Raw genomic sequence first — 16,896 nt, 5'->3', positions numbered from 1 at the left:
TGATTTCAAAATCCTTAGAGAACAATTATGCTCTTAGGACCATAAGACTCTATTATAAAGTCCTCAGAAACCTAGCATGACTTCAATAAATCCTCAAAACACGACAAAGCAGTTACTCAGCTTGAAGAATGAAAACATGAGTTCATCCACAAAAAAGTCAGGATGTAAATAATTCTGCATTTCCTAACATACTACTTCTTCAAAATTATGGCAACATTTTAAATCAAAGTAGCGATACTGTATATGTACTTAATGTTCATATCAAATTAATAGTAAAATATTTTATTTAGGGTATGTAATTATATTTAAAAAAACAGTTCTGTATTTTATATAATGACATATAGATGTGGCAGATATGGTTTCAGGCATTTATTGTTAATTAACTACACATATTTACTGCATCATTTTCTATAAATATAAATATATATATATATTTAGGATTCAGTACAATTGTCTTCTTAAACCTACAGTGGGAGATTGTTAAAAAGTAAACTCCTTACATGTACAAATGTGTGAGTTTTCATTAAAACACAAAAATTCACATTACAAATACATTACTTCCTGTAGAAGGGGATCTAAAAAGAAAAAATTCATTTCAGAAGTCATTACTGTAAATTACCTCTGGATTATGGGACTCTGATTTAAAAAACTGAGTCAACATTATTTTTGGCAGACAAGAGTGTCCATGTATAAGCACAGTCTTTCACTATAAATATATAATAAACATGTTTGCAAGTATATCTCTAACTCATTCCAGAAAAAAAGCAAACTATTAATTAAACAAATTTTTCATCCTTTTTTAAAGAGTAACAACAAAAACGTTTCATTCAAAATAGAAAGAAATCACAGGGGAAAGGGGAACAACGAGAGGAAAAAACCCTATATTCTCAGCTTAAAAAAATCAATCCAGCAGGAAAACAGGGCCTAGAAACTTTCTGCCAACAGCAGCTGAGATGCTTCATCACAAGTCTATTTTTCCAGACATTATGTTTCATTTGGCAGCAAGGGTCACATGACAGCTGCAAACTAACGCCTTAAGGTTTGTTTCTGCCTCGCTGTGACACTGACAGGCTGTGAGAGACTCCCAACGCCACAGAAAGACATTTTTTTCCTTGTTTCCATTACATCATCCAACCAGTACTGGGGGAGGGGGCACAGCTGGTGGCAGCTGCAGTACCATCTGCTTTCTCCTTACAGTTCCTGCTAGTTTGCTCTGTAGGTTCCTACTGATATTGACGGAGAAGGCACTGTGTTAAAGACACAACATGCCATTATGTGACATATATTTACAATTATTTAGGAACAAATTACTCTAAAGATCAGGAAAGCTGCATCAATGCATCAGGTAGACTCCTGATCATTTTTAACCATAACAGTACAAACCCACGAACACCAAAACACTCCATGATTAATAGAATCAAAGTGCACAGGAACAACCCACCATCTGCCTTTTACTACATGAACAGCCAAAACTAAAACTCTACACTCAGCAATATTTGCAGAAGTTAAAAAAAAAAAAAAGAAAGAAAAAAAAAAAAAGAAGCTAACCTAAGTCTCCAAAATCAGAGATTAGCTGGAGTAAACTGGAAAGACAAAACTAAACAACACTGGGATAATATGCCTAGGTGTCTGTATTCTTAAATGGACTATATTTAAGAAACACTATCAGAACATCATATAATTTAGCAGTTCACAAAGAGAAAAAAACCTTACGTCACTCATTGAGCGGACTGTGGAAGTGAGAAGTTTATCGCTTCTTTATTAAAGTGCTATACATTTTATTGTGCAATCACTGTATTTCCAGATAATGGTTCAAGTTTTCATTTTACTGCACCATTTATTGAAAAATGAAGAGTGCTTACATATTCTTTATGCACAAGGAGTCACGTTTCTAAAAACCTCCTTTTAAGAATTCTTATTCAGCCACATTGTAGATACAGCTGCAGAACTGTAAATTTAATGATTGTATCTTTTCTACCAATCACAAACTGAGGTCTGGAAAGATTGGTAACTGAATGCTCTGGAACTCCCTTAACTTCATCAGAGTTCTATCTGATTTACACTGGTGTATCTGGAGATAAGAATCTAGTCTTTTGTCTTGATACAAGTTTGGCTGTGTACATCTCATGGGACAATTATTTCAAAAGGTTAAATTTGCACTACTTACCATACATTTTGCCTTCATCCGATAAGATGATTTTCCTCCTCCCACATGGTGGATAGATAGCTAGAGCCTCCTGAAAGCTCTGTTCAATGTCAGGGCTCCAGACACCTTCTGCATCATTGTCAATAGGTTTATCTGCAGAATCACTCATTCTTTCAATGTCTTCGGCAGGGCTTTCGCTGCCGCTCCAGCTGCTGGGCTCAATGATGGTGGCTGGGGTCTCCAAGCCTAAGCCTGGAGTCTTAAAGAAAATAAACCTAGAAAACAAACAAACAAAAGATATTAAAGATATGGAACTTAACATGAACATTCCTTGGCTACTCCCAACTCTAAAGTAACTTGCACAGAACTTGCCATCAATGGGCACAATGTGAAAGTGCTATTGTGATTAATGAGTTTGTAAAACCCCAATAAAAAGTAAAATACAAACACAATTCCATCCCGAAACATCTGTAGAATGAGTGTCTTGAAACAAAAGCCATTAGCCACACTTCACTTTTTCTGCACCACTACATGTAGGAATAGGGTATCAAGTTACTTTTTAAGCATAGTGTAACTTGGTGAATACCTAACACTAGAAAAAAAATCAGTTGAATGTAATATATTCAATTTTGATTTTCATTGGAAGCCTTAAAATAATGGGGCAGATCTTCAGCTGGCACAAATTCGTGTCGCTCCATCAACTTCAGTGGAAGTACACTTGTTTACCCCAGCGAGGATCCAGCCCATTGAATCTAAAAAGAAACATGTTAAATAAAATAAAACAACAAATTTCTCTCAGATGTCAATGGAGTTAGTAGAACTGCACCAGGGATTAAATCAGTCCAGTATGGTTAACAGAGAAATACTGAGATGTTTAGATCTTACCAAATGAATAACAGAGTCTGAACTATACATAAGGGGAAATCTTTAAAATGATAATACCAGAGAAAGGAATAACTACAGAAGATATTACACATTTAATCTATGTTTTTAAAAGTCTCTGCCATGGAACTACATCAGAACAAAAATTACAAGCTTCAAGTTACTGAATCAATTTAATAAGAAATAATTCAATATAGCAGCACCTGCTAACACCACTACAGCTACAGATCTGTCAGTGTTCCTTTGATATTTTTGAGAGAAATACAACTCTGCTATAAAGGTTTGTTTCAGGCTAAAATCTGCAATACCTGACCAAATTCATTGCTGGTGTAACTCTTTGGAAGGCACTTATGCAACACCAGGAATGAATTTGGCTCAACATGTCTAGGCATACCACATTTTTATTAAGGAAAAAAAAAAAGACACTTGGTGACTTTCGTTATATACACAGGAAGGGAATTTAAAAAAAAACGAAATTAAATGAAACCAAACCTCTCTTAACTTCCAAACTCATTTATTTGATTTATTTTGAAACGAAGGACCATGATGTGCCTTCTCCACATGAAAGTGGAGAGAAGGGAAATCAGACACCTCTACAGTACAATCCTAGTTCCCACAAACCCTTCTGCAGGCTAATCGCAGATGAGGGGTATGGCAGGCTAAGCAACATTCATCTTCCTGCCTGCATCCCACAAAAACAGCAGGAGAAGGTCACTATAACCAGAGGCTGTAGCAGCTTTCCTGAGGCCATCCCTCCATTTTGAGGAACTCCCTTACAGAGGCACTACTGATAGCAGCACTGTTTAGGGAGTGTCAGTCTGTAGGACGCAATCCAGGCAGAGGTGGATGATGCTTTGGGAAAATGTGGAATCAAAACTAGAGGTGGTCACTCTATCCCACATTCAATGATTTGATTTTCAAAGGTACTGAGCATTTGCAACTTCCTCTGATTCCAGTGAGAACTGAGGTTGCTCAGGACACCTCTAAGGATCAAGCCGAAAGAAAAAAATTTCACACCCATGTTCTTTTCTACCTGAAGGCCTTATTTAGCCCCATATTGGTTTTAAAAATTTCATCACAACATCAAACATGTTTGTGACTGCCTACCATTAATATCAGGATTAATCTATGCCTAGAAAACCTTTTAATAAAGCAGTATTACAGGCAGAGCAGGCAGCAACGCAGAGGTTAGTAGCCAACTGAAAAATGGTATACAGCACAGCAGTGTGAGAGCACAAACTTCGGCCAACATCAGGGCAAAAACCTACTCTCAGAAAAAGTACTATGGGATCTTTGTCATCCACAGAAAGCAGATGGTGCCTTGATTTTTATATAACATCCAAAAAAGAAAGAAACACAAACACCTCAGAAGGTTGAGGGGCTGGTTTTACCCCGACAAGACTCACACTTTGTGCTCAAATCACCGACCTATTCCCTATATCAGCAACATCTACACAAAAGTATTGGGCGAGAAGTGAAGAATAACTAACCATACCCAGCTGGAATGCCTACTACGTGAGGAATTGTAGGTAAGTGAGAGTAATCATATTCTAATTAGGGTAATGACATTCTACTAAGGACAAGAGTTTTATTAACACTTGTCATAAATATAAAGGGAAGAGTAACCACCTTTCTGTATACAGTGCTATAAAATCCTTCCTGGCCAGAGACAACATCCTTTTACCTGTAAAGGGTTAAGAAGCTCAGCTAACCTGGCTGGCACCTGACCCAAAGGACCAATAAGGGGACAAGATAGTTTCAAATCTTGGCGGGGGAGGGCTTTTGTTTGTGCTCTTTGTTTACATGGTTGTTCTCTCTTGGGACTGAGAGAGGCCAGACAGAAATCCATCTTCTCCAACCTACCCTAATCCAAGTCTCCAATATTGCAACCAGTATAGGTAAGCCAGGCAAGGCGGATTAGTGCATCTTTTGTTTTATGTGAATTTTCCCTGTGTTAAGAGGGAGGTTTATTCCTGTTTTCTGTAACTTTAAGGTTTTGCCCAGAGGAGGATCCTCTGTGTTTTGAATCTGAATACCCTGTAACGTATTTTCCATCCTGATTTTACAGAGATGATTTTTACCTTTTTTTTTTTTAATAAAATCTTTCTTTTAAAGAACCTGACTGATTTTTCCATTGTTCCAAGATCCAGGGGTTTGGGTCTTTGATGATTTTTTAACAAATTCGTTAGGATATTACTCTCAAACCTCCCCAGGAAAGAGGTTGTGTAGGGCTTGGGGGGATATTTTGGGGGAAGACGTCTCCAAGTGGTCTCTTTCCCTGTTCTTTGTTTAAAACGCTTGGTGGTGGCAGCATACTGTTCAAGGACAAGGCAAAGTTTGTACCTTGGGGAAGTTTTAACCTAAGCCGTTAAGAATAAGCTTAGGGGGTCTTTCATGCGGGTCTCCACATCTGTATTCTAGAGTTCAGAGTGGGGAAGGAACCCTGACAACACTGCTCTTGCAATAAATGAATAAATAAATAATAAATCGCATCAGATCCTTGATGGCCTCTAGCTATCAACACCTCAGGTTTCTATTTCATCTGAAGAAGTGAGCATCTCCAGCTGCACAGCCCTAATGACATATTGGGGCATTTCTTCACTATAGACTCAGAGGGGACACATGTCAACTACTAGATCACCAGTGCCATTTCCTGAAGCATGCAGGTGAGCCACATAGGTCTCCCATTCTAGTTCAACTGTGTTCCGCTTATAAACTCTGCCAGGCACATAACCCAAAATCTTGATCACTCCCATAGAAAAATTATTCTGAAGAAACATCTAGGAAAACATTAAGTAGGCTCCAAAGTAATTAATGTTACTTGATATTCATGTTGGACCTCTCATTGCGTCTAATGATGATGTTTCAAGTGACCTTCTGTCTCCCTTTCCCATCCCTTCCTACCTACTCGGGTCATCTTCAAGCAAAACTACAGCTTCTACAAATCAATGTTTAGCAGCCTCTAAAGCGTAGGACAAGCATGTGTTTCTTGTCAAATGTCAGTATGGTGGGGGAGGGGAGCAATCTGTTGGAAATAAGCTCTCATGTACTGAAGGAAGCTTTTAGTGAATTCCATTTTTGTGAATGCTGACACAGCAGATCAAGCCAGCAGACACAGAAGGGAAAAAACAACTTGTATCCCAACTAGTAAATGATTCCCTCTTATTTCAGGAGAATAATGAACTACTCAGTTAAGTCACTTCCATCTCTACACCATGTATCAAAAGGCCATTTTACTTCATATTATAGTTTGAATTCTAAGGCCTAAACCACGACGAAATAATTCAGTGTCAATGTTCCAGAGTTCGAAGTGACTATGTGAGGGATCACAATTTATTTGCCGTTAGAAAAGTGATACTACACTCATATTAGGTGCAGTTAAACTAATTTAAAAAATTGGAATTTTGTGCCAATTCCTGGAAAAACATATTCCATTCATGCACTTCTTTGATATGTGTAAATTTCAAAGCTCAAAGTAACACCTTTCTATGCAAGAGGATTTAATTAACTGGAAACAGCAAGAAAAAAAGAAGAAGCTATATACATGTACACTCACGCACACTCTTAAACCAGGATGAATGGCTCCACCATTGTTCTCTAACACATCACAACTCATCTACTTACCCTTTAAATAATACCCATCACTTTCATGTGCCTCATTCCCTGCCAAACAAAACAAAAATTTAAACCCTCAACACTGATCCCCAAATCCAGACAAATATGTTCTTTCAATTCTCCTTTTTGTAGCTCCTGGTGTTGTTTTAGATGCCTCTTTTCAGATTTCCCTTTCAGTTGCTGTGTCCCGTTCCCTGCACCTTTTTTTCTGTATTTCTGCTTCATTCCCATTGTGCTGATAACCTTTTAGCTGCAGGCCATAGTAACCTCTGCCTGACCATATCTTTCCTACATTTGCTCTCCCCTAGGTTTGTCTGCTTCTTCCTCTCACCTGTCAGTCAAACCTAACCATATTGATGTCTTCATGTAGTTACGCTCTTCCTGCATGAGAGCTGAAATATCAGCAAGGCTGTATATTTGGTACCCCGCTCCCCATCCCAGAAGGAGTACCATTTTTCATTAAACAAAATAGAAAATCTCAGAGGGCCACATTGAATTGAATTTTATAAACATATTTTAATGGCCATTATCAACCCAGCAAAGCTTCATAAAGACATAAGAAATGGTTTTAGTATATAGCTAAATGTAATGTACATCCACTCATGTTTAGCTTGTTAGAGCTTTACTTAGAAAAATCCCAAGAAATGAGGGATAACTTGTATAATACCTCGTCAAAAACAATCAGTCAACTTACATTCTGGAATTTCTCACTGGAAGAAAGGTTTTGTTCAGCTGAGTACTGGAAATCAGATTCAAACTCTCTCTTTTTATGCCCCTGCTTTTATCATTGAGCAGTGCAAACACAGGCCTGGTCTTGGAAGCTGCCATTCACAGGTAGACAACTAAAGTCAATAGAGCTCCATAAAGGAGCAGAACGACTTGCAGGATTGGGGCTACAATGTGCAAAAGATCTTTCAGCATTTCCACAGTAGATTGGCACAAAAAGAAGTCTAAAATGCTGGGTTTGTCAGAGTTGGATAATCTTTTACACTAGCCTGGCAAAATTCAATTGTGATTTTTTTCATTCAGTCGAGCTGATGTGAATTACCAGCATATAGATTCTAAATTGTGCTTTTTCACTGGCATATTGTCGCCAAAACCTGCTTTATTGAAACAGGGCTGATCCTCTCCAAGCACCAGAATGGGGAATCTGGAAGGAGTAAAAACTTGAATTACTTCAGAGAACTGTATAACTAAGCTGATAAATATGATTATACTGCTCCATGTAGTCCTTCTAAAAACTCTCATCTCTACCCACCTAGGATGTTTGATAGAATCGTTTTGACGCAACCTACAATGGTGTCTTCACAGACTTTTAACATGAGAAAGGATCATTATGATCAGCTAGTCTGACCTCCAGAATAATGTGAGACATAGAATTTTACCCAGTAATTCCTTCATCTAGTCCAATATCAGCCCATGTCAAGCTGCCCCTTTTGGATACTTGGGCTGCTGTGCTGAGGTCTCACCACAGGCCTGTGTGCTCTTAAGCTTCCCTTGGTCTGAGTAAGCTGCAATGCTGTCTCCTTTTCTGGTCTCTTCCCAGGCACAGACTACCTGTTAATCCTTCATGGATGTCAGACCTCATGATCCAGCTGCCCTAGGACCAGTGCTGACCTCCCAGGACACTCCAATTGCATAAGCACACCCTCCGCAGAGCTCCAACTTTGTGGGCTCTCTGGTTTACAGTTCATCTGTCCACAGACAAGATATTATGTGTTATGTGCTGCAACTCCTTGCAAAATCTTCCAAAGCCAATCACTTTATGTTAGACAGCAAAAGAAACATACAGATCTAGACAAAGCAACAAACAACGATATTCCATTCCTTGTTTCGCCACTCTAGCATGTTCTTCAGGAATGGGTAACTGTCCTTTCAAAATTCCAAATCCCCTCTGCTGCAACTCTCTCCTTATGAGTTCGCCCCTGGAACATGGAGTCTGTTCTCTCTCCCCTCTAACCAGCTGGTCCTGCAGTCAAAAAAAGTCCCATCTGTCAGGTGCCCACTTGGATCAGCCTTGTCAGGTGATTGTGACGTTCCCCTGGTGTTATCTGGACCAGAGATCTGCTAGGTCACTCCAATCTTTGACTCTGGGAGCCAGCCTTATTCTGCTCTGCTGTGAGAACCCCCACTCCTTGGCTGTTCGCACAAGCTTCTGGCTGCTTAGATTGTGCAATTGAATGACACTTGCCAATATCTCCTGTCTCAGACACAACCATAGGAACCTCCCTCTCGCAGTGTCCAGTTATGCCCGCTGGATGCTGCAAGCTTATATGAGTTAGTCAATTTAACAAAGGAATTGATATGCACCAGGCTTGTTAACCCAAGGGGAGTCTCTGACATACTTCAAACCGAACGCACTGCTTCAGGTAGAAAAAAACAAACAAATTTATTAACTACAAAGATTGACTTATAATCACTTAAAATCTAAGCACAGCAAGTCGGATTTGGCCAAATGAAATAAAAGCAAAATGCATTCTTAGCTGACCTTAACACTTTCAATGCCCTTACAAACTTAGATGCTTCCCACCAGAGGCTGGCTGGTTGCCCTTCAGCAAGGCTCTCCCCTTTGATCAGTGCTTCAGTCGCTTGGTGGTGTTGTCTATAGATGGAGGTGGAAGACAGAGAAAATGGAAAATGTCTCTCCCTTTTATCATGTTCTTTCTTCCCTCTTGGCTTTGTCCCCCCTTCCCCCTCCGTCTTCAGAGTCAGGTGAGTATTACCTCATTGCAGTCCCAAACTGACCAAAGGAAGGGGGGTGACTCACTTGAGAGTCCAACAGATCCTTTGTTGCTGCCTAGGCCAGTGTCCTTTGTTCCTGTGAGGCTGGGCTCGGTTTGTCCCACATGCCCTCATGAGGTGTGAACTGCCCCTCTGCTCTTGGAGAGTTTTGCCTGGGCCTGTTTTAAGCCATGAGGACACACTTTTCAGCCTCATAACTATATACATGGAATTACAACCTATAACATTACTATAACAACAATGCTCAGTGCATCATGAGCCTTCCAAAGACACCCGGCATGACAAATTTTGCATTGGATACCACACAATCATTTTATAAGGATGAACATGAGGGTGCAGGGTGTTCCCCTGAGGTACAGAACATCCCAGTGATAAAAGTTCCACATCATATGATGCATTGATCAGTTCCCAGCCCAACTGGCCAGGACCAGTTTTCTTGGTTTGGCCACCTTTAGCATACACATTGCATTGCCCTGGAAGACCTATTCAGATGTCAGAGTCTTGACAGTCCTGTCACCAATCCAGATGTGCAGGCACCACTCCCATGTCTCCTTAGCACAAGGAGTATGACACCTGAACACAGTACAGATAATCATAAGGACCTAAGCACACATACTTGAATTTTTTTCCTCAGGCCATTTCTGAGTTGGTCAGTCCTCTGCAGCGCACTGAAATAAGTATTCTGCCCCGCAGCAAAAGGTCAGTTTAATGTTTTCAGTGACACTCGATGACAGTGAAAATAATGCAGCCTCAGTTATCAGTACAAAGTGTACCTCTTTGGTGGGTCAGTGCATCATAGCTTACTACTTAATGAGTAGTAGAACAGAGTACTGACAACTCCCACGAGATACAGAGAACCCTGAGTGATTCTCTCAAGCTCTGAGCCTCATGTACAACACTTGGGCAGGGAAGGATGCTCTAACAGAGTGGTTTTCAACCTGTGGTCCGCAAACCCCTGGGGGTCCACAGACTATGTCTAAGGGACCCGTGGTCATTACCACAGAACAGTGGTTTTTAACCTGTGGGCTATGTTCCAAAGGGGTCCACACCTCCATTTGAAATGTTTTAATGGTCTGCAAATGAAAAAAAAAAAAAGTTGAAAACTAATGCTCTAACAACCCAATGCTTGCCTCCCAAAGTCAGGGTAATGTCTAAACTGTGCTTCTGGTAGGCCTGATTATTAAAACCATGAACACAATGAGGTACAGACTTAGAAGAAATAAGCCAGTGTTTATACATCATCATTAAAAATGCCTTTACAATCGACCAGGTGGGTTTGACACAAGATTTAACACCAGAAACACAGGCCTTTTTTTAATACTCTATTTTGCTTTAAAATGGGAAAAAATAATGCTTACAGCAGGTTTTGTGCCTCTATAAGTACAAGTGGACTTTTCCTACTCTTTGAAGCAGTCCCATGGCATTGCTTTTAGGAAAATACTAGATACTCCAATAATAAATGTCTAACTGATTATACATAATTTATCTTTATGAGGAAACGTTATAATGATGAAGCAACAATAAAGATGTAAATCATTTACAGAGCTTCCAAGGGTGAAATCATTACATTAAAATGACTGTATTGTATTTCTGTTACCGGGTCCATTTATCAGCAATAATTCCTTCCAAGGAGAAAGAACACCGGGAGAGAGTAAAAGCCTGTCTCCAACACAAAATATTCATTTAAAACCCAGCCAGACAAATTCAGCAGTTCACATAATGTTTGCCATTAAAATGAAATACAAAAGTTCTTCCTTGAATGTTCAAAAGCTGTAGAGACAGCAGATGAATTCATCTGAGGGTCTAGAGCTTACACCTACTTGGTTTAGACTGTCAGGATGTTTCTGGGGCTTATCTACACTCAAAAACTGCATCACGGTACCAACGGAATAAACAGGATGTTAAGCACGAATCAGCACTCAATGTAAAAAAAGATTTTGCATATTGAACATCATCTTAGTAGGCCATGGTTAGTCGCTGATGTGATACTCAACACAACAGTCCCCGTCCACACTCAGGTGAAATTCTGGCTTCACTGATGTCAATGGCAGTTATGTCACTGATGTCAAAGGAGACAGGATTTTATCCTGAACCTTAATCATGTAAATTACCACATGTTCAAACACCGTGTCATTTTCCAGTGTAAGCGAATGCATGGGGAGTAGTCCTTTCCTCTGGAATGCCCTGGTACCCACCACCCAGGCACACTGGGTACCCCAAACTCCCCCTGAAACTCAAGGAATGCAAGGAGTGCAAGGAATAGAGTCAGGCCCAGTAGGTCAACATCTGCCTTTTGGAAATTTTAAATGAATTAATTAATTAAATAAATCAGCAGAAGGACAAAATGCTTCTTTATGAGTCAATTGCAACATACTTTTAGGCTGCAGAGCGAAGGATAAGATTTGGAATTGCTAGAATACATTGTGACTTGAATATTTTACACACCTTTCAAATAAAAACAAAAACTGAAAGCTAAGCCCAGCAGCTGCTCACTCTTTCTAGCTGATGCAATCTTGGGTGGCCTCTCCGAAAATGGCAGCACAAACAATGGCTGCAGGACACAGGCTCAGAGCCCTATATCTAAAGTGTTCAGTTGGGTGTCATCTGCAGAGATGCTTGACTGCCTCTTGCAAATACTGTCCCTTCATCCACACCACTGTTCCTGTCCTAGCTTGCATGGCAAATCAATGGGAATGACAATATTTAATTTGTCATTCGTTCTAGTATTTCTTTGGAGTTGGAATAAAAGTAAGATTTTTAAAAAAAAAAAAAATTCTCCTAGCCTCCTTCTAGGAAGCACTAGCACTAAGAGAAGAGCAGCAAAATATAGCACTGCAAAAAGGCAATCACAGGTCACATGACTGAGACTAAATCCAGCCTTTGACTGACTGCAGTGCTCTCTGACCTCTCGCTCTGTTCTGGCTCCTGCCCTCCTGTGCACCCAGCCGCCGAACGTTTTCCAGTGGACATTCACACGTAGCCAGCAATCCAAATAAGGGATGATTTTAGCGCAGTTCAGCCAATTTATTTGATTTTCGAGTCCTTGCTGATAATTACGCTGCAAGAGAAACCATTCCTCCTGCAACTCGGTGAGGTAACCTGAGGGCAAGGCTCAATTGAGCTGCTGCCCTTTGCAGCGGAAGCAGACCGTGCACATGTGCCATCCATTGAAAGCTTTGGCTTGTGAACAGCAATGGCAATACCCATTACAAATGTAATACCATGACATGTCGGCCCCAGCTGTAGTCCCTTTTTTTAAAAAAAGCAAACAGTGCTACACAGTGGAGCTAGGATTATTTTTATAAATATTTCTACCTTTTAATAATCTCCCCATTTTTAGAAGAATATACAGTTTGCAAAAATCTACTTTCAGTCCTTCAGGGTCATGTCTTCGTTTGCTTGCTCCCGATGTCGGACTAATTGGCCCTTCACTCTGTGACCAGCTTTCTTCTTTTTCCCCATTAGCTTGTTTTTAGGTGGAAAAGTGTTTTCAGCAATAGCTGTAACAGATGTGTGCCTATTGTGAGTGATGCTGTGCGTGTGTCGGTGGGGAGGGGTTGCAAAATCACCTGCTTGAGCAACTTTACGTAAGATCAGTCATAAAAGGAGGAAGAAATCGCTATTTGAAGGGGGGTCCAATCATGCAACATAAAACCCTAGTCTATATAAAACATTTTATATATTAAATATTCTGTAAAAAAAAAAAAAGAGTGACAGAAGAGGCACAGTGAAGTAAAAGGCCTATACAATTTACCCACGTGCCTTTTTTTTTAAATAGGACATTGACACAGGATTAACTCTTCTCTGAAATTTTTCATGGCTAGCGACCTGGTTTTATAAAACAATCAAGCTGTGAGTTTTGATACCAACTCCTACATCACTGAATGGGCCAAATTCACCACTGAAAATTGGAGAAAGAGACGGGCATACTTTTATTCCTGGTGTGGATATGACCCCTGCTTTCCAGATGTTACCACAAATCACCCTTTTTTTTTTTAGAAAGGTAAATTGTAGATGAAAACCATAATTGGCCACATCAGTGCAAAAACTTAAAAAGACTTAAGGTTGCATAAAGAAGAAACATGCTAAAGAAATGGAAACAAAAATCTACATAAATCAAATAAAAAAGCAACAGGATAATAACAACTTGATCTAAATTGTCATACACCTAAATGTGTCTCAGCAGGTCATTTTTCCTCAACATCTCTTAACCAGAAAATATACCTGAGCAGGCTAATTATTTGTAACAAAAGCAATGTAACCTAATAAAACTTTATAATGGGTATGCTGTCCACCACAGCTAAAGCCCTATCCAGTCAAACATGTTGGAGAAAGCTAGAATTTCTTATGTCCCATCATTCTTCCTGCTTTCGTCTGTTTCTCCAAGCCAGAGATTTAGCAGGTTCAGCCACTGAAAAGAGTTCAAGGTAGTTTTTTGTGTGGGGCCACAACTAGATTTGGCAGTTGGGACACCAGTGGAAGGCGGGTGGGGGGGATGTATAGCTGGTGATGAGATTCCAGCAACTGTCAGGGGCAGGTGCAGTCTAGATTGGCAGCTGGGGAGGGGGTCAGGTCATGCTTGGGAGGAGTGGGGAGTTCAGTCTGGCAGCTAGAGGGGAAACTTGGTCAGGCCATCTTGTGAATATGTTGTGGGTGATGGGGAAGAGAGTCTGGGATCACTCATTAGTGCTGTGCATATGAACAATGTAATAGTTTAATGACTCTTAGCCAATCACAGCTGTAGCATCAACATAAAATACAGTATCATTGAGTTTTGCTTTCTTCATCATCAAAATTCTAGCTCTAATTTTTGGACAACCTTTTGTTTATTTCCCCAAAAGTGTGATTTTATTAGACATATTTGACATTGACAGGACCCTACACTCCATAATCTTGACATGAAACATAAAGACAATAAATACTAGGAGAATGGTTATCTGCAATTGTGCTGCTAGCCTGCACAGATGTTAAAGCAAGTTTTAATGTTAAATAAAGAATATTAACATACAAAAATTACTCTGCAATTAAACATTAAGGGCTTCTTCAGTCTTCTCTCACACCAATTTCACGTAGGGTATAAGATAACTACACTCACTTGTATTTGCACAGGGGTTCTTGATCTTTTTCTTTCTGAAGCCCCCTCAACATGCTATAAAAACTCCCCGGCCCACCTGTGCCACAACAAATTTTTTCTATATATGAAATCCAGGGCAGGCATTAGGGGGTAGCAATCAGGGCAATTGCCTGGGGCCTCACGCCACGGGGGCCCCATGAAGCTAAGTTCTGCAGGCTTCGGCTTCAGCCCTGGATGGTGGGGCTCAGGGCCCCATGCTTCTGCCCCACATGGTGGGACTTCGGCTTTCCGCCCTGGACCCCAGAGAGTCTAACGCTGGCCTTACTTGGTGGACCCCTGAAACCTGCTCGTGGCCCCCCAGAGGGCCCCGGAACCCTGTTTGAGAGCTGCTGATTTAGTGGATAGGCTTCTGAATTGGGACTCAAGAAATTGAGTTCTGTTCCTGGTTCTGCCATTGGGTTGACAGTTATCCTTGAGAACATTGCTTTACTTCTCCTTGTGTCAGTTGCCACATTTATAAAATGTGGATAACACTATTTCCTGCTTTTGTGAAATACTTTGAGAGCAATGGATGAGCTAAGTATTATTAATTATTATTACAATTACTGACCTCTGTGGAGTGACTTTTAATGTACACTGCAGTGAGAGGAGAATCAAGGCTTAACACTAAAAATTAACAGAAATTTAGGGAGAAGGCTAATGCTGTTTTAACTTAACATGAACAGACCGAAAACTCCTACAAAACTGATCACAACTTGGTATCTTAAGGATATGTGAGCTCTAATGTGAATTTCCTTGCTTATCAATACACATCTCCAATGAATGAGTCAGTGCAGCAAGTGGAAAGGGGAAAAGGCGGCACATTTATTCAATAAACAATTAGCAACTATACATGAACAGGTAGCCCATGCAGCGCTATAACTTTATTCAGCCCTTGAGGACATAACCTCCTAGTAAGCATTGGACAAGCTGGATGTGTTGTCCCCAGCTGTCTACAAATCCCACGCCACTTTCTGCTCATGGGTGAGGAAATCATTCCAGCAGCAGGTGCAGAAAGATTTCAGGGCCCGCTCCTGCACTGGATGGCTATATAACTCTTCTGGCAGTCTGCCAACCACCATCCATAAGGCCTACCATCCTTTAAACCAACCGCCTGATCTAGCCTCCCAAATAGGCCATTGTGACTGTCTCATACCCATTTGAACCAGCTTATAGGATAATATGCAGAACACCAGAAGGGCACATGTCCCTTTTTTGTGGGTTTTTGCTATTGCCTGAGTTACAACCCAACACGTATGCATATGAGTAATTTTACATGTATGAGTAATCCCCTGAGTTTAATGGGACTGCTCACATTTAGGTTTTTGCAGGATTGAGACCTTAAATATTTCCTTATGGAGAAGTTTGGGGGGAAATATTAGAAACAATTCTGCCTAGAGGTTGATATTGGAGGAGAGTGTGGTTTAGTGGTTAAAACACAAGACTGTGAGACAAAAGTGCAAGGGGTGAAATCTTGGCTCCACTGAGGTCAATGGCAAAACCTTCAGTAGAGCCAGGATTTCTATTACCTACTCTGCCACTAACTCTACATAGAAACATAGGAACTGGCATAGGATCAGACCAGGGGTCCATCTAGACCAGTATCCTGTCTCTGTCACTGGCCAGTACCAGGTGCTTCAACTCATGTTAAGTCTAAAAAACACACTGTAACTAACTATAGTGTGTGCACAAGTGTAGTAGTCACTTATCAAATGGAACAATATCAGCTGGTTTTGTTTTCCTACTGCTAAACAGAACTAGGCAGTGTTAGGGCTAATTACCTGCCAATTTTTAAGTCTGAGTTGTTTAGTTGTACAGTGCAAAGTAAGCCTCCTACACCAAGAAACAACATTAAAAACTCACTGCTTTTGCATTCCAAGCTGTGCTCTTACCCTTTAGTCATGTCACCCTTTCACTATGCACCCACCACCCATTCTACATGCAGGGAATATTGTGGCATCATCTTGACTCCATTAATCCATTACCTGATGTTAAAAATGATATATCAATATATTCTGTTCTTCCCTAATACAGGTCAATTCATCTCTGACCTCTTAGGGTGCATTTCATCTGGGAAACAAAAGAAGAAATTACTCACCTTGTGTAGTAGCTGCAGTTCTTCAAGATGTGTGTCCCTATGGGTGCTCCACTTCAGGTGCAAGTGACTGGAGATTTTTCCAGTGCCAGTTGCCTCCTTGTGCCAAACACTGAGGCTAGAGAGGGATGCGCGGTCAAACCACCCTCATTTCCTTCTCCACCCAAATGTCTCCACAGAGGACAGTTCGAAGCAGAGGAGAAGGAGGAGCAGGTAGCAGAACACCCATAAGGACACACAACTTGAAGAACTGCAGTTACTGTACAAGGTGAGGAACCTGTTCTTCGAGTAGTGTCCCTATGG

General features: G+C 40.5%; 1 protein-coding gene across 5 annotated transcripts in view; it reads right to left on the bottom strand.

Annotated features, from left to right (window-relative positions):
• TEAD1 (TEA domain transcription factor 1) overlaps positions 1–16,896 on the bottom strand; it is a 208,919-nt gene that overhangs the window by 131,853 nt on the left and 60,170 nt on the right. For 4 of the 5 annotated variants that reach the window (XM_048855606.2, XM_075129426.1, XM_048855608.2 and 1 more), the window contains one exon: positions 2,168–2,421. In XM_048855606.2, the coding sequence (XP_048711563.1) occupies positions 2,168–2,315 (148 nt within the window). In that variant the 5' untranslated portion in view covers positions 2,316–2,421. Of the gene's footprint in view, positions 1–2,167; positions 2,422–6,652; positions 6,692–16,896 lie in introns of all 5 variants that reach the window. The other variant, XM_048855607.2, reaches the window with a different exon arrangement.

Source organism: Caretta caretta, chromosome 6, assembly GCF_965140235.1.
Source record: "Caretta caretta isolate rCarCar2 chromosome 6, rCarCar1.hap1, whole genome shotgun sequence".
NCBI classification, from domain to species: Eukaryota; Metazoa; Chordata; order Testudines; family Cheloniidae; genus Caretta; species Caretta caretta.
This window is presented reverse-complemented; position numbering and strand designations above follow the sequence as displayed.